The sequence below is a fragment of the Phalaenopsis equestris genome, unplaced genomic scaffold, assembly GCF_001263595.1.
Source record: "Phalaenopsis equestris unplaced genomic scaffold, ASM126359v1 Scaffold000002, whole genome shotgun sequence".
Lineage (NCBI taxonomy): Eukaryota > Viridiplantae > Streptophyta > Magnoliopsida > Asparagales > Orchidaceae > Phalaenopsis > Phalaenopsis equestris.
The window spans coordinates 5626604-5648497 of NW_018164444.1; the positions used below are offsets into that span (position 1 = coordinate 5626604).

General features: G+C 36.0%; 2 protein-coding genes across 2 annotated transcripts; both read left to right on the forward strand.

Moving 5' to 3' along the window:
- The first annotated feature begins 760 nt into the window (after positions 1 to 760).
- On the forward strand, positions 761 to 8279 carry LOC110039557 (probable 6-phosphogluconolactonase 4, chloroplastic). The gene is made up of 4 exons (XM_020744666.1): positions 761 to 992; positions 1081 to 1216; positions 5423 to 5901; positions 8108 to 8279. Exons 1-3 carry the CDS (start codon positions 841 to 843, stop codon positions 5897 to 5899), a joined length of 765 nt encoding a protein of 254 aa, XP_020600325.1. The 5' UTR covers positions 761 to 840; the 3' UTR covers positions 5900 to 5901; positions 8108 to 8279.
- Positions 6457 to 20482, forward strand: LOC110039294 (probable 6-phosphogluconolactonase 4, chloroplastic). The gene is made up of 5 exons (XM_020744306.1): positions 6457 to 6467; positions 8108 to 8177; positions 11708 to 11946; positions 12032 to 12167; positions 19832 to 20482. The coding sequence occupies exons 1-5, from the start codon at positions 6457 to 6459 to the stop codon at positions 20297 to 20299; spliced, it is 924 nt and encodes a 307-aa protein (XP_020599965.1). The 3' UTR covers positions 20300 to 20482.
- The last annotated feature ends 1412 nt before the right edge of the window (positions 20483 to 21894 follow it).

Here is a 21894-nt window from a genome sequence, read left to right on the forward strand (position 1 = left end):
ATCATTGCTTTTTCTATTTCATCTGTGTGTGTGCTAAACTTTCATACGACGCTAATACAATAATTTGTTACACACACAATGTAAATATCACCAGAGAACACACTAAGAATATGGGTAAAGTTGTAAACGAGTTGAACACGAGCAAACCCAGACTCAACTCGTGCTTGACTAGTTAAAAAAATATCATTGTTTATACTCAGCTAGGTTATATTTTGAACATAAAAAATGTGTTTGTGTTCGGCTGCTTGTTTGCTTAGCGAGCCGAACACGAGTCATTCTCGAACAAAGAGTCGTTTTGACATTCCTAACGACACAACCATATGATATTAAAAGTTGGGGCAAGATTTAAATATTATTATTTATATTAAAACATTTAATATATTTTATTTTAATTTTGATTAATAATTTTAATTAGTTATAAATCTTTGTCGCATATTAAATTTTTTAAAAATACTATTATCCAATTATATATCTATATAATTATTTTAAATGAGCAAATCTTTGTCTGTATTCAATTTATTTGTACATCATTCTCAAAAAAAATTGTTCATGTTAGCGAACATATTCAATACAACTCTTTACGAGCCAAACAAGAATTATTCGTGAATATAAAAAATGGTTGCAAAAAAAGGTGGTTGATTTGTAAATAGCAGATTTTGGGTGGTATGTATGTAATCACCACATAATAATATTGCTGTCCAATTTGTCCCTCATTTTTCACGTTGGAAGCCTTCTGGCTTACCTATTTAAACCTATTTAATAGCTCTGTTTCCCTTTCCCCAACCCACTCGTCCTTCTCCCACTTTTTCCTCCCCACTGTCTTCTCCTACCTTGATCAACATGGCTGGAGAGAAGAAGGAAGTTGATATCCTTGATACCGATGACGATCTAGCTGTGGCCATCGCCAAGCGCACGGCGGAGCTCTCCCGTTCTCACCAGAGACCCGCTTTCACCGTTGTTCTCTCTGGAGGTTACCTCATCGACAAGCTCAGGTGAGACTAAAATTAGATAACCAGTTTTCCTATGAAGCCCTAGTACTCTGCAGATTTCATTTTCCCTTTTGCTGCCAACTGATTGCAGGAAATTGGTGGAGCCGCCGTACGTCGGTGAAGTCGATTGGGCTAAGTGGCATATTTTCTGGGTCGATGAGAGGGTGGTGAAGAAGACGGATCCCGATAGCAACTATAAGCTCGCCAAAGATGGTTTCCTTTCCAAGGTATGTAATAAGCATGAATGAACCGTAGAACCCTCCTTGATTGTCCCACTTTGTTTTCTATTAGATTGCAAGTTTTCATTCGAAAATGAGCACAATCTAATATTATTTATGCTTTAGTTTTACTTCAGATTTTCGCGAGTTTCAAGTAAAGGCTCCTAAAAAGAAATAACTAAGTTCTCATTCTTGGGTAAAATCAATTTTCAATGTACTACACCGAAATCAAACCCATCACCCCTCATTCCGTCAATCCAAAACCAGCATTAAGCTTTACTTTTGCTGCTCTATTTTTTTCTATATGTTTTTTATTTAGGGTATGTTTGGGGCAGCTACAATTTATACAGCTTATTCAAATAAACAACTTATCTTGATAAACTGTTGATTAGCAGTTTATCCGGATAAGCTGGCTGACTGTTTGGTTTGTGTGTTTGGAAAACAACTGATTTGCAACTGTTTTCGGATAAATGACCATTTTGCCCTGATTTGGATAAGCTGCGTAGCTGTTTGATTTTTGAGTTTGAATACAGCTGAAGTTTGTGGATAAATAGTCATTTTTTTCTATCAATTTTTAATTAAGCATGAGAATCTGGATAATTGATCATATGATTCTAATAACTATACAAATGAGCACACCATCTTAAAGAAAAATTTTACCTAAAGCAACAAGTTTCACTTTTTTCCTTAATACATTTTTTTTACAAGCATTTCCGAACTCTATCAGAGGCCATTGGAAAGCACATATCTCACAATACTCGTAGAAAACGTTCTGATTTTAACAACCAAGTTTGGAATTTATAATTTTTATCACCATCAACACTCGTATTATTATGTTGAATAAATCCATCAACACTCGTATTATTATGTTGAATAAACCCATATTATCCGACGCACATGATAGTCTAGCACTACACACAACATAATATAGATCGATAGACAGAGCAACAATAACACACAACAGAATATAGATCGATAAGAACAATTACACTATTCTATTAAAGCATACTACCATAGCTTCTACATCATCAACAACTACCATTTGAAACACAACTTGAAAGATGGATATACAATTTTACAAAGGTACAATAAGAATAGATAAAAATTCTAGCACAATTTTACCCTTAATACAAGCACAGGAGGCTGGTAGGGCAAAAAGAAGAATAGGATGAAAAGCGTCTCCGTGGGAAAATTAAGCACAAATCAAAACCATAATAATGCAAAGAAACGCAGTAAATGAACAAAGATTGATTGTCATCTGAGAAATCCACTCAGTATATCGTGGTAAAAATCAGCAAAAAACCTTTTTGCACACAGAAACAACTAGAAAAAGATGAGACAACTCTAAATAAAGGTTTAAGATTTTACAAATATAGAAATCCAAATTGAAGGGAATAGCATAATATCATAATCAGTTAGTTTCCTGTTCTCCTGTGTATTTATTTAGTTTTCTATTGCAGCATATTACTGTTAGAAGTTGGAAGGAACACCCTTTAAAAGTAATTCTTTCAATGGAGGATTTCTCATCAGAGAGTTTATACATATGGGACATTTACATACATACCACACAATTCTATAGATGGATGGATGCATATAAAGAGAGGGATAGAGGAAGATTGACATACATAGCACTCAATTCAAATTTTAGGAGACCATGAGACTGGTGGGAAAGCAACGAGATTTAACACCAAAATCCTAATGAGACAGTTAAAATTAGAGCTAGCTGGGAAAGAAAAAACAAATTGCCGCGTACAAGGACCTACCATTGAAGAAATTAAAACTTGATTTTCTACCCCTTCCTTCCACTCGCCTTCACACGCTCCAACTTCTCTAACTTCTTCAATTGGATTAGAAAAAAATCCTTCCAAAGAGTAGGGGATAAAATATGGAGTATCATTAAACATCATGAAAAAACAAATACCATGATAACTGCTCAAATACCCATAAACTAATGAGTTTTTTTTCAAGAGTGAAGGATCACCGATGTATTAATACTTATCATCACAATTGTATATCCATTATCACACAACATCAGAATACAAACCATTCAAAGCAAGGAAAAAAGGAAAAAAAAAACAATCTTACCTTATTGGGATCCCATTCTACATCTCTGCCAAACCTAGAAAACAAATTTTGCTTGTTTTTAGTCTTCTACTCAAACACAACAGAGGAAAATAGATGACCAAACAATTATGTAATTTGAATTTGTGAGTAAGAAATCCTAGTTGAATCAAGTTAGAGCAATTCCCTGTTTAGTTAACAAGAAATTGAATTCATATATGCATCCCAATCAAATTGATCTCTCTTATTACTATTTGGCCCCAAATTCAAGTTGCCATTGTTATATGTTTTATTGTACAATAGCTAGCATTCGCGCTGTTTTCCAAAATGTGCAGAAAAGAAACCGAAACATTCCTCAAGGTTAAATAAAAAGTTATTCAGGTCTAATACTAAACATCTAGTCAATAAGCTAAAAAAAACACAAAACATTGCTCTAAATTTCTTGATTTCACATATTGTTGAGCGTAGATGGCAAAAAAGAAAATGATCGCAGTGGGAAGGAAATCGGCAACATTGGCATCTGCACATCCTGAGATCTTACAGCGGGAAGGAAGCTCCTACGGGAGCGGAAAAAAATGACCGCAATATCCTCCCCTTCGACACGGACGAGAAATCTTTGAGCTTTCGATTATTCGCCGGAGCAGGCGATGCAAGTAAGAAGCAGCGATGTTCGCTGTAAAGCATTGCATATTTCAAGGTAACTGCGGCAAGCCGAAATCGAATAAAAAAAATAGCTTCGCAATACTTCGTTGTTCAAACGGATTCTTTTGATTCTTCTAAATCAAATATCATCCCATACAACATTTCACTTTTTTCTATACAAATCCTAAAAATAAAAACTTTTTTCTTTCGCCATGATAGTGCTTTTAAAGGTCATTTATGAGGCTAGAAGAAAAGGAGGTGAAGCCAATGAGAAGAAAGCAATTCGTACAAGGGCTTTCCATGAGGAGTATCCAATGGAGAAGAAAGACATTGGAGACGGAGTAAAGGAGGGTAATGAATGAAGTTTTGAAGAAGGTTACGATTATACAACGGGCAAAGTGTTTCTCAACGTCACCCGATTGATTTTGGAAAAGAGTTATTTTTTAATTTTGGTCATGTCATCAAATTTTTTAATATTTTTAAAATTATTGTGATGCTAGTTTTGTATTTCATATTTATTATTATTTTTTAAATTAATTGCTATGAAATTCTAAAACAACATGCTATATATGTCAAACTATTTTAAGTCAAATGTAATTTTGAATTTATCATGAAAATTTGATAAATTCTAATTTATCGGATTTACTTATATTTAAAATTTATTTTCTACAAACAATTTGGTAGTATTAAATATGATGGTTATAATTTAAAATTATTAGAATTATTATAGTATTTTATATTAAAAGGCTTATAAATAATAGTGTTAAAAGCACACACATTTTTTTATTCAAACACTAATATCGGCTTTAGGAATCACAACTTTATATCACCACTTATCACTTCTTGTGAAGTTATTTTTAAAGGATCTTTTATAAAAGAAGAAGCACTCCCAAACAAAGGCTAAATAAATTTCGCCAACATTTAAAGGGCTGTTTGGTGGCAATAGGAATTTAAGCAAACATTCTAAACAAGGATTTAGCTATTTTTTAGAGTTTTTAATCCTGAAAACTGTCTGTTTGTCTATATCCTTAATCCAAGTCAAATCCTAAAATATTTTTGGATACGCTTAAGAAGATATGCTAAATCTAAACCCTCAAATTCCTTGAATTCTGTTGTTGCCTGGCTTTTACCAAACTATGGATTTATTAAATCCATTATGAAAGCTTTGAAAACTCTCTAGCTGGGTATACATTAAATCCATTCTAAACCTCACACGATGAAACTGCTCAAGTTATTTGGCTTGCATACAGGTTAGCAGTTTTTTTTTTCTGAATTTAGTTATTAAAGATATCTGCAATCAATCAATATTCAGGAGTCAAATTTTAGGCATTCACGCTCTGTAAATTTATATAATTTATTAAATTCGGATTTACTCAAATTCTACTTCTTATAAAACAACACCAAACTGTCAATTTCCTGTCCTAGATTGATAATGAACTGTGATATTTCAACGAAGTATAGAAAAAAAAAGAGAGTCGAGTATTGATTTGTTCTTCCTTCCAAACAATACAGGTTCCTATTCCCGAAGGCCAAATTTATGCTATTAATGATTCTCTGGACGCAGAGCATGCAGCAGACGACTATGAGGCCAGGATCCAAAGGTTGGTGGAGCGTGGGGTGGTGGAGATTTCGCCTCACACTAAGTTTCCAAGGTTTGATCTTATGCTTCTGGGAATGGGCCCTGATGGCCACCTTGCTTCTCTTTTTCCTCATCACCCACTTCTCGATGAGAAGGAGAAATGGGTTACATTTATCAAAAATTCTCCAAAGCTCCCACCTGTGCGAATAACCTTCACCTTCCCTGTAATTGATGCTTCGGCTTACATTTTCATGGTGATCGCTGGCTCTGGCGAAGTTGATGCTGTGCAGAAAGTATTAGGGGTTAATTCATCAACTGATTTGCTGCCTGTGCAAAGGGTTGAGCTTGAGAATGGGAAGTTCATTTGGTTTCTTGATAAACTGGCAGCTTCAAAGCTTTTGAATATCTGATAGTAAGTTCCTGTAGTTTGCAAGTGTTTTTTAATTATTTTGATTGATTTTGCATGGCATGCATGTTCAATGTTGATAATTTGTTAGGTAAATGTAACGGGCGGATTAGAATTATATTAACAGGTTTGTTACCTGTTAGTTATTGTAGTTCCTCGGTAAGTTATGTGTAGGGGTTAATGGTTAGTTAGGGGTTTTACTTTCCATAATATTTTCTGTTGGAAGGTATTAGGGGATGAACGAGGAAATGAGATAAACCTCCTCTTCCGAGTTCGGGTTTCTTTATCTCCTTAACTTAATTTATGAAGTTGCTTTTGTACATTAGAATTCGGTTCACTCTAAGTCAGACCAATTCAGGTAACTTGGTCAAGTCAGAACAATAGAAAATGGTGAACTTGTTATGACTATCATGAACTCATTAGAATTATCATGAACTTGTCTGAGTCTACTTTGGTCAATGATAAGTTATGTGTATTTGCCCAGGGTTAAGTTGTTCGGTTAAGCACAGGCACTCTCTTATGCTCTGGAGTTAGGAGCTAGTAGCCAATAGAGGTCTCAAAATGGGTTCAAGGTTGACCCAAAATTGACCAAATTTGAAACTGCTTGACCCAAATCTTACTCAAATATTAAATGACTCAGAAAATGTAACCCAAACCCAACACAACTTCAACCCACTAACCCAAATTTGACCAGTCTAATATTTTAACACAAGGCATAACAGCTATTCGGGTCAAATTTTGGTCAATTTTGAGTTAATATCGGTTCAATTTCAAGGCCGATTTTTGAGTTCATTTTAAATTAGCGGGCTTGTTTTGGATCAACTTCAAGTTCACAGGTTCATCTGAGCCTAACTCGAAAAATTAAATAGCTTAAGATTCCTAATCCATACCTAACCCGAAAATTATTAATGTCAACCTGAATATAGAATTTTCAAGTTGACCTCGGATTGAATTGGCATATCGTGTCAGGTTTGACACCCCTAGTCAATGAATTTTTTAATCAAGCAGACAATGTTGTGAAAATTGACGGCAATAAAGCGGAAGTTAGAACAAAAAATTTGCAGAACAGAATACACAGCAGAACAAGCAGATTTACGTGGATCGGCAAATTGCTTACGTCAACGGAGCTGCAAAGGATTTTATTAGCTTGAGGATTATACCCCATCAATCACCTCGACGATTACAAGAATAATTTCTCTCTCTTTCTCTCTCTCCTCTCCTTCTCTCTCTCCACCGTAAGCCAGAGAAGAAGAAGGATAAAGAAAAAGCTTGCTGTTGCGTTCCCTTTTTCTTTTACCCGGAAGCCACACACACAATCTTCTATTTATAACCCTGTTCAGAGTTTTAATTGTTGAGCTTGTGGAAATCATTTAGAAGTATTCCAATAGCAAATTATTTACACTGAAACTCACATTTGGCTGAAATTATAAAGCTTTTTATTCTACAGTCTCGCTTTATTTCTCTTCGATGTTTGGTATTCCTTTTCTTTAGGCATGTGTGTGAGATTTCGATATAATTTACAGGAAATTTTGAATCGAACAGTTTAAATTTGTCATTTACCATGATCAAAGCAATATCATCGCAACATTTTTCATGCATATACTTGGTCCGTCTTGGTGAAAGCATGCACCTACTAATTTTTAAGTTACTAGGCCTAATTTTTATCCCAAGAAAGAAAGAAGTTATGCAGATTTCTGTTTGGGACAACTTTCTGTCTGTTTTGCGTTACATATCGTTACCACAGTTATGTTTGAGGAATTATGTTCTAAAAATTTCTATGGCAAAAAAATTTTTTTTTTCAATATAATCCGTCAAGTTGTTCTTTAATTTTTTGGGAAAAATATATATGTTTATAATTATCACTACAAGTAAGTTGATTTCTTCACCACAATTTTACAATCAACTTTTCAAAAAAGTACAGTCATTCCAAACATCAAGTCATATTATTCGACAAATTAGGCTTGCATTATCAGCAATCATACTATATCGAAAATTTGCAATCATAGCATCATAATGTGGCCATTAATTGCACAAACATATTTAGTTTTGTATATGTTATTATTCTACTATGTTTTATATTAACTTTTACTCTAAATATTTAAATTATTTTTTTTTCTATTTCCCAACACTCATTATCATGTAGTTTTGCATTATTCTTGCTCTGAGATTTCATTTAAGCCATAGAACTGTTTATTTTTTATTTTTGTTGCAGGTTTTATGGCATCAGTCAGCTGTTCTTGCTTTTGAATAACGGTCCTGCTGACCGTCTTATGTTTCATGGGGTTTAGTAGATGTATGAGAGGCTCATATGCCCTCTACGGCCCACGTTAATGTACTAAATAACTGTTGGTGTTAAATAAATCATGCTATATTCCTTTTGCTCATGTGTTTTTTTAATTATTTTTTTTTAAAAAGGGGCAATTTATATATATATATATATATATATATATATATATATATATATATAGACACACGCGCACACACATACATACCACACAATTCCTATATATTTACATATCCCACACAATTCCTATATATATTTAGATATCTAACACGGAAACTTTACATTTTAAATTTATGACACCCAAATCTTTTATATTTTGTAAAAAATACTATTATTTTCACTTTTAAAAGTGATTCACCATTTGATGAATAGATATAGTGACATATATGTAAAAGTTAAAATTTAAGTTAGATATGTAAATACAAAGGAATTGAGAGGTATGTATGTAAATATTCCTTTTTTTTTAATATTATGTTAATTAGGCCAATGGCTTGTAAATTATTCTTGCAATAATTTCCGAGGAATAGCTTTGACTTATGCTTATTCATTTAAAAGCAACAACAATGATTCCTCTTGGAAAAATATTTTGATTTATACAGAAAAAATGTGCTTAGATTATGCTTTTATTTTATGCGTGCATTTTGGGTATGAATGTGTGCGCAGAATATGTTGATTGTATCGATAAGAAATTTTTGGTGTTATTTTTGCTAGGTGTGGAGCCTAATTTGAAGCACACACGGAGGTAGTGATCCAAATTTGTCACGGAGACAGTGGTGTGAATTGGTGGGCCGACCGTGGAGCCTAATTTGAAGCACAAACAAATGGAGGCAGTGACTCGAATTTGTCGTGGAGGCAACAGCCCGAAAGAATGAGTGTCATGGAGGCGGTAACCCGAACGAGTGGGTTTGCCGTGGAGGCATCGGCTCAAAGGATGGTGTATCGTAGAGGCGGTGACCCGGAGGGTTAAGTGTGCATGGGGTGCAGTCACTCGGAAGTTGGCATGCCGTGGAGGTAGCGGCCTAAGAATTGGTGTGTCGAGGAGGCAGTGATCTGAAAGGATGAGCGTACCTTGGTGACAGCGGCCCAAATAATGGGTGTGCTGTGGAGAATTGACCCAATAGGGGTGGTCATGCAGTGGAGGCAGCGACTCGAAGAATGGTGTGTTGTAGAGGCAGTTGCTTGAAAGGGTGGTGTGAACCGTATCGTCCAAACGGAGGCGTCGGTCGAGTCAAAATGTGACGCTGACCAGACCAGGGCAGACGATCGAGGTAAAATGTGACACCGACTAGACTGGGGCGTCGACCGAGGCTAATTTTGATGTCGGTCGGGCTGTGGTGGCCGATCGAGGCAAACTGTAATGTCAACTAGTAGAGGCAAAGGATGATGTTGGCCAGTCGAGGCAAAGTGTGATGACAGTGTGGTCATGCCGCCCTGGTGACTTGGGTGTGTTTCAGAGCTTGTGGTGTGGGCACGCCGGATTGTGGTGTGGTCACGCCTTGGTCTCTCCCAATCCAGGAGTGGTCACGGCGGGTGCCTTTGAAAATGCCTGTTAGAGGGGAATTCAAGTTGAGTATGAACCTCGAAAGCCTGGATATGAGTAGAAAATTACTCAGAGGTCGTAAATGCGTCTCAAAACTCAAGAAGACACTATGTATGCATGTTGTATCAAAAATAGCTGCCAACATACCCCTCTAAACATTTGTACAAAGCCCGTCGAACAAAAGCCCCTCGAGAAAGATCAGGATCTACCCATCCAACAAAATGGATCTGCTGGACTCTCCAAATTAATACAGCGAGTCATCTTAGAGAAAGATCAGGACGTACCCAACATGATACTCACACAAATGCCTCTAGTCGCTTTCCAATTAAAGGGGTGGGGCTACATGTCAAATTGCAATAAATTGTCTTTCGCCCGAGAAACTAGTCTTATCTTGGAGACATGAATCCCACTTAAGAGGCCAACAATTAATAATCAAGCCAAAATAGTTGCCTGCATGAAGCCTTGCAACCAAGGGACCTTCATGAGTTGACCGGCTGACCTTGCCAGGCTGACTGAAGGCCCTTAGCCAGGCTGACCGTCAACCGAAAGTTTCCAAACGAAACCGACCATCAGCCCTGATATAGTTAGGTCGACCAAATGAACCTCATGGACCCAAGGGCCACTTGTCCTAGACGACTGAATAATCGCGCAACTGAACCAGATATATTTTTTTAATTTTTTTTGTATTTTATTTATGCATGTATTTATTTGTGAACAAAATACTTTGTGTTGTCCTTATTCAAGCAGAGACAATCAAGTGATTGTATATTTTATAACCCGAAGCTTATAAATAAGGGTTCATTTCTATAGTAAAGAACTAATGCTTAGTTTAATGTATTTAAATGTCGGAACTTCTCAATTTGTATCAGTTGACAATTAATGGGTATAACAGCAGCGCGATAGGCTGACAGTGCAACGTAGTTCGCATCGCAATTTTGGGGATTTTGAGAAAATAATTTTTTTGCCTACTTTTGCACGAATTTGTGGTGGAAAGGTTGAGTTTTACATCCTCACTTGACTAGGCGTCTTAACTGTCAGAAAGTTAGTCGCATTTTTTGAAAATGAAAATAAAATTTATAATAAGCATCGATGCTTCTTTAATAGTCATCTTTATTGTAGCAACTTCACAACTGTTTCTCGAAACAACTGTAGCCTCCCCAAACATACCCTAATCCATATGCATGCCTACGAAGTTGATGATTAAGCCTTTATAATTCCCGACGCCAACCCAACAAATAAAATAAAGTGCAATATTCATAACACTCTTTATAAAACAACCAATAAATAATGAATAAATGTGCCATGACAACCTTGAAACACTTATCCATGATTGAGCAATCATAATTCTTTTCTTCACGAAGCAAAAATTAGGGCAGAACAACGGGTTCGAACAACGGTCGATCAATAAAAGTTAACCCTTGAACGCGGGTCGCGAGTCTCTATCTGTGACCAGCGTTTAATAAAAAAAGTGGGACGCTGCTGCCCCGACACGCTCCTAAACGACCGAACTTCGCTGTCACTCCGCACTGTGCTCCCGACACACTCCCAAACGGACCCTATGTGTAATAATTGCCAAAAAGTTACTATTTAAAAATAAAGAAAAAGTGTAATAACAACAACAATTTTTTGAGCAATGATTTCTTCTGCAACAACTTCACAATTGCTTCTTCAAACAGTTACAACTGCCCAAAAACAAATCATGAGTGTGTGTTCAACTAACTTTAACACTCATAATTTCACGATAATCTACCATTGTTAATTTTTATTTTCACCATATATTCAATATATACAAGCTTCAATTTTCAATCAAGTAATACTCTGTGATTAAATTCTATTAAAGTTCCTAAATAAAAGTAAATAAAATTTAAATTTATTCGCCTGGTAAATATTGAAATTTAGGTCATGATATATAAATACATAAGAATTAGGTGGTATGTATGTAAATGCCCCAATACTAAATTACAAAGCAAAAGAATAATAAAGAATAGAGTCCATACTTCTTCAACCTCTTTCGACCCCTTTCTTCATCCCAATCATCTCAGTACTATCGCCACCGCCGTTCCTCAACAATGTCCGGAGAGAAGAAGCAAGTAAAGATCTTCGACACCGACGACGATCTAGCTGATGGCATCGCGAAGCACACGGTGGAACTCTCCCGCAAGTTCTCCCATCAGAGGAACGCCTTCACCGTCGTTCTCTCCGGCGGTTACCTCGTTGACAAGCTCAGGTGAGATCAAGTTTGCTAATCCGTTTCCCGATTGAAACCCTAGAGTTCGGATTGCATTTTCACTTCTGTTGCCAACTGATTGCAGGAAATTAGTGGAGCCGCCGTATGTCAGTGAAGTCGATTGGGCTAAGTGGCATATTTTCTGGGTGGATGAGAGGGTGATGAAGGAGAATGATCCCGATAGCTGCTATATGGTCGCCAAGCGAGCTTTCCTTTCCAAGGTATGTGATAAACATCTAGGAAACCTCTCAGGCTTGGTTTGTTTGGTTCGAAGGAGAAATACATATCTCACACCTAAACTCTGGTATTTACATGTATAACATTTAGGGGGTGTTTGGTGGCATATTATTAATAAAATTTAGTCATGAATTTAGCTTAAATCCGACGAAACACAAAAAAATGCTGAACATTAAATCCAATGCTCCGTTAAACCGAATTTTCTCGCGTTGTCTGTTTTCCCTTGTGTTCCGCCTTCTTCCCGACGTAAATCCGAATTTATTAAATCTGAGTACGAGGTGGATTTATTCAATTGTCGCTCAGGAACTCAGCCGTCAAAAATGAATCCGGATTTGATAAATACTACTGGACATAAATCTAAGTTGCAGTCAAAGACCGCCTTAGGTGCTTTAAACCTATGCTTGAAAACTTATAAAAAAGTGACAATTGTGTGATTTTTGATTTGATATTAAATATTTAAGTGTTATGTATGAACCTATTGTTATGTGAAAAATAATGCGGAAATATAGAATTTCACATAACAACAATCAAACACAAATGATTTACGTGGTTCGACGTTGAGTTGACCCACCTACGTCCACGGAGAGAGAGATTTCACTGGCACTGAATTGAGAGAAATAACAAAAGACTTGGGGTTACAACTTCTCGCTTCTCACCGTATATATTTTATAGACACTAAGACCTTTTTATAGAAGAGAACAAGGACATACTAGTAAATAGAATCAAAAGATAAAATTACCCTTAATTTAAAACAAGCTATAAATACAACAATCTCCACATCCTCTTACTTCCATATCAGTTAGAGATGAACAAATGAGCTCTAAATTTCAATTCAGTTGCACCATGATGGTTGCCTATGTACCTCCCTATCGAAGGGATCAAGCATCGCATTATTTTTTCAAAATGCCCGACTAGGCAATCAGTCCTGAACTCGAATGTTCATCAGACTTTTGCAATAGGTGAACTTCTGAACTTCAACAGAACCTTGACATCATTAATTAAGTCCTGAACAAAGTGGTACCTCACTTATAAGGCTGTAAATTAGTCGAGCTTATGTGAGCTCAGACTTGACTCGTGTTCGACTCGTTTGAAATTGCTCATGTTCGAAATCGGCTCGTGTTAGGAATTGGCTCGTGAACAGTGTGTTCGTGCTCGACTCGATTTAAATATTCTTGTTCGTATTTGACTCAAAATTAACTCGTTAAATTGATTTGAAAAAAAAATAGATATGAGGTGTTGGATTCGAACCTACACTAAATCTGTGCAATAGAAGACACAAAATCACATGACCACACAAGTATAAATAATATATATATAATATATTGTTATATAAATAAAAGATGTAATTTGTTTATTTCAAGCTAAAACGAGTCGAACACGAGTGAACAAATTGATGTTTGACGAATGTGCCCAACACGAGTTGTTCGCAAACGACGAGTTTTTTTGGCAACCATACTCACATCAATGTGCTTGTTACGAGCATGTTGAACTCAATTTGTGGTAAAAAATATTGCACTTTAATTATCTCAGAATACAGTCTGAGACTCTGATCAACTCCCAATTCATTCAAGAGGACCTGCATCAATATCACTTCATCACCTCCGTGATTGACATGTACTTGCCCTCCATAGTGTCAATCAGGAAGGACAAAAATCAGACAGCTAAATTAGGAGTTTTCTTATTTTCAATATCTTTATTTTGATTTATTTTCTTTTTAACTGAATATTTAGATTAAGAATATGTATTATTAAGTTACCTAAAATAGATTATACAATTTATTTTGTACCCAAAATAGATTGTAAGATTATCATTTAATGGAATGAAAACAAAGGGAAAATACAATCGAGCCTATTCAGTATTCAATCTATTTTTTTCAAAATTTTGACATGGTATCAGAGCCAAAATTTTGCCCTAACCACCGGTAGTCGTTTAAGGACCGTCAAAACTCTATTCTCGCCTGTCTTCTTGCGGGAAGGGAGGAACTAGATTCACCCATCTCACAAAGCCCCAAAAATGACAGGGTTTGAGAAGCGATTTTGCTTCTATCCTCCATCAATCTTCGTAGATGTGACATTCCTCTGCATTGAGATTCTGCAGGCAAAATGGCTCCAAAGGATCGATAGCGGAATCAACAAATTGGCGAAGAGATGGAGCATTTTACTGTTAGAGCAAATCTCCTCGGCCGGCCGGCGTTCGTAGAGCTTCTTCGGTGATCGGCGATGGAGTACGGTTACAATCAAGTTGGTGTTTTACAAATGTCGTGCTCGGTTCATCTCTTCCGTCTCCTCCAACAGCCGACGCCAATATCTAGCGTTCGGGGCTGCAGGCTGGATTGTTCGGTTTAATTTTCTATTAACTATCAATCTCTATGTTCTCATGGTATATAGGGAACAGATCGTCTTCATCGTCGCAGGAAGAATCAATAGCATTTGGATCTTATAACAGGATACATATCCTACTTGTAGGCTATGATCGGTAGCACATGGATCGTGCGACTGGATCCTATATGTGGGCTATGATCAGTAGCATTTGGATTATGACGTGAATCCTACTTGTATGCTATGATCGATAGCATCTGGATCGTGTAATTGGAAGCAGATCCTTATTGTGGCTATTAATTCGAATTTCTGGACGCCAATGATAAATGATTTCTTGCTTTTCTTTGCTCGAATCATGTTATGATTCAGGAGTTGTATCTGAGGCTTCGACACTCTCGGCCTTCGACACTCTCCGGCTTCGGCGCTGTCAAGCTTTGGCACTGTCAGGCTTCGACACTCTCAGGTTTCGACAATCTCAGGCTTCGACACTTTCAGACTTCGACAATCTCCGGCTTGGGCACTCTCGGCTTCGGCATATTGAGGATTTTTTGTTCCGATGATGTTATGAGCTTCTTGTTGGCAAATTGATGTTTTCTGATCAGTCAACATCAATTTGAGGGGATGTCAATCAGGAAAGACGTAAATCAAACAGCTAAATTAGGAGTTTTCTATAATTAGGAGTTTCCTTATTTCCAATATCTTTATTCTGATTTATTTTTCTTTCAGCTGAATATTTAGATTAAGAATATGTATTTTTAAGTTATTTAAAATAGATTATGCACTTTATTTTGTACCTAAAATAGATTGTAAGATTGTTTTTTAATGGAATGAAAGCAAAGGGAAAAGGCAATCTAGCCTATTCAGTATTCAGCCTATTTTTCTCAAAACTTTGACACGTAGTAGACAACACAACAATAGATTGAATAATTGAGTGTACCTTCTGCTAATTTGAATAAATAACCAATAGTAGATCTCTGACTATCAACATCACCCATGTAGTCCGAGTCAGTATAATCTACACACAAATCTGCAATATATGACTCTCTCAAATGCAAGACCAACATCAAATGTATCATTCATATACTTCAGAATACTCTTCAGAACTTGCCAATGCTTTCTTCCTTAATCATGCATAAATTTGCTCACAAAACCTACATACTAGTTCCTCGTGTGCTCTTGCCCCCTCAAAAACAGATCAATTTTTTATTTCATTGTCCTGGTGACTGCTTTAACCCATATAAAGATTTGTTCAGTTTTCAAACCATGTCCATATTCAGACGACTGCAACATGTAGATCTCCTCTTGCAATTCTGATTGTAAGAATGCAGTTTTCACATTGAGTTGTTCCAAGATCAGATCACATTGTGCTACAAGCGCTAAGAGAATAAGAATTGAGGGGTGTTTAACTACTAAGGAGAACACTTCATTATATTTAATCTTTTCTTGTTACACAAAGTCTTTTGCCACTAATCTTACTTTGTACCTCACATAGCTCCATGAAATTAGTTCTTCTTTGCATACACCAATTTGCAACCGATGACTTTTTTTCTCGGAAGTAGTTTCACTAGCCTCAAAGTGCTATATTTTCGAGGAGACTTCATTTCTTCGTTTATTTTTGCTCTCTAAAGATCACAGTCTGGGCTCTTTACTTTTTTGTTGTTGTGGTTGTATATAAAATAGAACGATCGACGACGAAGCGAAAAATAGAACTAGAAATTCGCAAACCAGGAAACAAATAAACACACAGATTTACGTGGTTCAACAAATTGCATACGTTCACAGAGTTGCAGAGGATCTTATTACTCGAGGATTTACACCCGCCGATTGCCTTGGCGATTATAAGAAAAGCCTCTGTCTTTTCTTCTCTCTCTCCACCGTGAACCACAAAGAGTAAAAGAAATCTAGGAAAAACAATGCCAGATAACGTGAAGAAGCTTTTATATTCTTCTTCTATCTCACTGTAGCCACAAAAAGGAAGAGAAGAAGCCTTGGAGAACCTAAAGGAAGAAACAGATTTTGATGTAGCCATCGCACGCACCTAGGAAGAAAATAAACTTGTGATTCCTAATCTTTTTCTCCTTCTTCTTCTTAGGATCACCTCCTGTATATCTCAAAATAGGATGGAGCACACACACCCACTGTTTCGGTTCACAACTTACTTGAGCGGAAGGCGAAGCGAAGAGCAGAGGAGGCAGGAGCAGCGGGAGGCGGGAGATGGCTTCTTTTCGCGAAACAGGGGAGGCCGGAATAGTAAACATGTAATTTCCTTTTTTTTTTTAACCGGGCTCCACCTCTAACACTTCTTTGTAGTGATAAGGAATTTCTGCATTAATGACTGAGAGTGCAAATGTAATGTGATCCTTCAATTTCCTTAGTTTTGGGACGTTTTGTAGTCTAGTTATGCTTCTAGCAGTAGATTCCTGAGCAAGAATCTCATCATCAACATATTCTTTCATCTTCTACTGAGCACTATCAATATATACCTTTTGAACTGCAACTAAATTAGGTATCTGAGTCGAAGTGGATGAACTATATGGAATAAGTATAGTTGAATTAAACTCCAATTTCTGTTGCATATCTATGGTTCTAATATAACTCTCCATCTGCTTTGAGTCTTTATTTTTCAACAAGTTTCCCTCTTCAAATGCGACAGACCTGCTAATGACAACCTTTTTTTTTGACTGATCATACAACTTGAAGACATAACTTCACACCTAAAGCCAATGAAGATCGACTTTTTTTTGCTCGTGGTTCCAATTTATCATTCTGCACGTGGTAGTAAGTTATACTCTCATGTGCTCATTATCTCTAACAGGATATCCCAACCACATCTATTTTGGGGCTTCTTTCCAATAGATGCAGAAGACAAATGATTCATCAAGTGACAAACATAGTCAATGGCCTCGAACTAATAGACTCTATCCAACCCAATATTGGATAACATATCCCAAACTTTCTCCACTAAAGTTCGGTTCATTCTTTTTGTCATCCTGTTCTGCTGTGGTGTCACTTGAATAGTGAAGTAGTGCTTTATCCAAGCTCTCTGACACTCTTGCAATAATGCATCTGAAGTGTATTCGCTTCCATTGTATGATCTGATGCGCCTGATCTTTTTACTAGTTCGAGTCTCAATTCATTTCTTCAAAGTTATGAAAATCTCTAGCACATCGCTTTTGCGCTTCATGGTGTACACCCAAACATATTTGAAGTAATCATCAATAAAAAAACAAAGTATCTCAGCCCGCTGAATGATGCTATCTTCGTCGGGCTTAAACATCTGTGTGAACATATTCTAAGATACATTTTGTACTGTGGACGACAGTACCAAAAGATAAGCATGTCCTCTTGTCAAACACACATTGTCCACAAAAATCTAGCTTGCAGGTGCTCACTCCTTTTGTCAATCATTATTTCACCAAAGCTTAAAATGAAACCTCTCCAGCATGAGCTACCCGTATATGCCACAACATAGTAATATCAGAAGAATCATGAAGAACAACAGTCATTCTAGTCATCGTACTATCTTGACGATAGTAAATATTATGATGAAAAATTTCATTTATAAAAATCATCGCTCCGCGATATATTCTCAGAATTTCTGCCTCAATAATTATTTTGTAGTCCTTGGACTCTAAAGTTCCAACTGACAACAAATTCTTTCTGATATTTGGAACATGTTTAATGTCGGTCAGCTCCCTCATAGTACTATTATGTATTCTAATAAAGATACTTCCTATATAAATAGTATGAGAAGTTTGACTATTGACTATTGTTCATTGTCATTGCACCGTTATCCAGCTCCTTGTCGGTACAAAACTACTCTCGATGAGGAGAAATGTGATGGGTAGCATCTGTGTTTAGAATCCAATACGAATCATATGTAAACAAACTATGAGAAACTGCAGATAACGATAAATTTGAATATGTCTTTTCAGATTTTCCTCACTGATATTGACTTTCGTCTCAGAAGCAACTTCCTTTCCCTTTTTCTTCAGCTTCAAACAATCTTTCTTCCAATCATCAATCTCTAAACAAAAAACACACTAGATTTTTTCAAGACTGCACCCACGAGACTTGCTCCGCTTATGGGAAGTATCGATGCTGCCACCTTTCTTTTCCCAATTCTTCACCTGCTTCTTAGATCTGTCACGTTGGAGTGTACGTGTCTTAGCTGACTCCATATTTACAGACTCTTTGTTTCTTCGACGAAACTTCTGATTCAACAGTGTTGTAGTCGCTTCTCCATAATTAAAGACATTATGAATGAGTGTCGCAATGAAATTTATGTACTTATCTGAGAGCGAATTGAACAGATGGAACGATTTGTCTTCATCTATAATATCCTCCTCCAAATTTAATAAATTAGCTAACAAATTTGTGAAATCATTCAAATGCTCATCGATAGTAACACCTGTCGGGGCAAAATGTAAATGCATTTGACTCGGAACTTGGTCAGGGGTACTCAAGAGCTCGCACAATAACTAGTTCAAACACGATTGGCAACCAGTCAACAATCCGCTTACTTGCAATTTGGCATTTAGCTCAACAATTATATGTAGTTTTATGTAGTTATTATTATTAAATTCTTTTCAGTCATGTACTTTTGTTATGAACACCCCAAGATCTATAAGTAGGGCTTCAAAAGTTGAGAATACGATACAAAAGATTCTCCTCAGGCTTGCCCATTCTCTCTCCATCCCACTTTCTTCTAACTTCAACTTTAGATCCAATTTATAAATTAATTCCTTTAAGGGTCTCTTTGGGGCAACTGCAACTTTTCGAAGAAGCAGTTGTGAAGCTGTTGAAGAAGAAGTTGTTCAAAAAACTGCGGTGACAGTTAATTATTATTATTTTTTTTTTGGAAAAAGTATGACTGTAAGTTTTTAGCAGCCACCGCGAGTAACCAGGTCTGACAGAAAAAGCAGCTTTTAGAGGCAGTATTTTGAAAACACAGACAAAATGCAATTTTGCCAATAAAGAAAAATTGCGGTGCAGCATCGCATCGCCACCGCACCGTCGCACCAAACACACCTTAAATCCTACAACCAAACTGCTCAAACCATCCGGCTTGCATTGAATCAATCATTTCAGTATTTGATTATAGACTAAGGATATCTACAATCAAATAATCTATCACAACTCATGATTCCAAAAATTAACTAATAAATCTACAAAATTTATCAAATTCAAACTTAAATTCTACTTCCTTTCTAACAGCACCAACTGTCGATTTTCTCTCCTAAACATACAATAACTTATGTTATATTTCAAGCAAGCATATACAAAAACACCAAATTATCGATTTCATCTGCTTTCTGAACAATATTCAGGTTCCCATCCCAGAAAACCAAATTCATTCAGTTGATGATTCTCTCAACGCCGAGCATGCAGCGCAAGACTACGAGAAACGGGTGAAAGAGTTGGCAGAGCGCGGGGTGGTGGAGATTTCACCTCAGACCAAGTTTCCAAGGTTCGATCTCATGCTTCTGGGAATTGGACCTGATGGTCACCTTGCTTCTCTTTTTCCTCACCATCCTCTTCTCAATGAGAAGGAGAGATGGGTTACATTCATCAAGAATTCTCCAAAACCTCCACCTGTCCGAGTAACCTTCACTCTCCCTGTAATTGCTGCTTCGGCTTACATTTTCATGGTGGTCGCTGGCTCTGCTGAAGCTGATGCAGTGAAGAGAGCTTTAGAAGACGATTTGTCAGCTGATTTGCTGCCTGTGCAGAGGGTTAAGCTTGAGAATGGGGAGTTCCTTTGGTTTCTTGATAGATTGGCGGCTTCAAAGCTTTGATTTGATGAAGAGGAGAAACTTCGAAGATCCGGCGGTAAGTTCCTGTAGTTCAGAACTGTTTTTCTTTAATGGAAGATTTACATACATACCACCTAATTCTCATGTTGATGTAATAAATGACTATTTCGTGAAATAAATTGTGGCACGATTTAATTTTTTATATCATATCAGACTAATTGTGAGGCACGATTTACTTTGTTCATGTCTCCTTTTTATTTAATACTGAGACAGTGAGTTCTCTTTATCATTTCAAATGTTCCAACATATACTAATTATTTGGAAAATTTATATATGTAGCACATAACTCTCATGTATTTACATTTCTCACACCTAAATTTTCATATTTACATGATAATAGTGCTATTTTTGATGTGATAGTAAGGATTTGAATGATATGCTTGCAAATATGAAAGTTTGTTGTGAGATATGTATATGCGTAACAATTTTTTTTTATACGTATGTAAATGCCACCAACTACCATGATACTATTGTTTGTGGTTTATACTCATGCTTATAAGAATCGTGTTAATGTGAAAGTATTATATCCGTCGTCCAGACATACCTGTTCGATTATAATTGTCGTGCTGGTGAAATTATTACATTCGTCGTCCAGACGAACGGATACTAACATGGATTGCATGCGGCTAGGCGTCCGGTGTGGTGGTGCGATCCATGTCGTCGACCGCACATTCATTTTATGGAACGTAATATTTTCTCGAGATTAAGGTACACTAAAATTGAATAATTACATGAAATTCTATACAGGTGATGAAGACCTATGCTCCCCGTGTGTTTTGATGAGATCTACAAGTTGTGTTTAAATTTTCCCAAACAGCTTTAAATAAAATCATCTAAGTATTGAGTGTCATTACTTTCACTGTAGAATTTTGAAATTCAGAGTAAATTCACGCAGCATAAATGAACTTGATATATGATGATTGTTTTGTAGATAATTTATTATAAATAAACTATAAAATAAAATAATTATATTCCTTAGTTTCTAAACATTCTAATGCAAAACAATGTTTTTTTCATTTATTGGCTTCACTAAAAATAAATAATTAAATTATAAAAGGGCATTTACATGCATATGAGCATATCACCTAATTTCTTTGTATTTACATAGCCAATGTTTGATTTTATTTTTTATATTTTTATCACCCAATTTGTTTATGTCACATTGAAAATATTATGATTTTAATTTTATCAAAGTTTTTCAAAATGGAATACATATATGTTAGGCATGTAAATATGAAAGTTTTAACTGTAATATATATATATATATATATAAATACATAAGAATTAAATGGTATCTATGTGGATCATCCAATAAATTTTACTTGTCATTTTATTCGTGCATGAACGCTTTATCTTATTTTTTAAAAGTAAAATAATGATTAGGGCTGTTACAACATTTCGTTGTTCTAAAACAAATAGTTTTTGGATTATTAAGTATCTTATATTTGATTTGTTCATTAAGCAAATGATTCAAACACTAATAAATTTTTTTGCGCTAGATATGTAAACTAGCCGAACTTGAACAAAGATTTGTTCACTCTTCTTTAACCATTTTTGGTTCAAAATTATAACCACAA

Bases quoted from the DNA above. Each gene is read 5' to 3' on its own strand.
- LOC110039557 (XM_020744666.1), top strand. From the start codon at position 841: ATGGCTGGAGAGAAGAAGGAAGTTGATATCCTTGATACCGATGACGAT. The intron at 993-1,080 runs GTGAGACTAAAA...AACTGATTGCAG, and splicing joins TACCTCATCGACAAGCTCAG to GAAATTGGTGGAGCCGCCGT. The intron at 1,217-5,422 runs GTATGTAATAAG...CAAACAATACAG, and splicing joins AAGATGGTTTCCTTTCCAAG to GTTCCTATTCCCGAAGGCCA.
- LOC110039294 (XM_020744306.1), top strand. The intron at 8,178-11,707 runs GTTTAGTAGATG...AATAAAGAATAG, and splicing joins ACCGTCTTATGTTTCATGGG to AGTCCATACTTCTTCAACCT. The intron at 12,168-19,831 runs GTATGTGATAAA...AACAATATTCAG, and splicing joins AGCGAGCTTTCCTTTCCAAG to GTTCCCATCCCAGAAAACCA.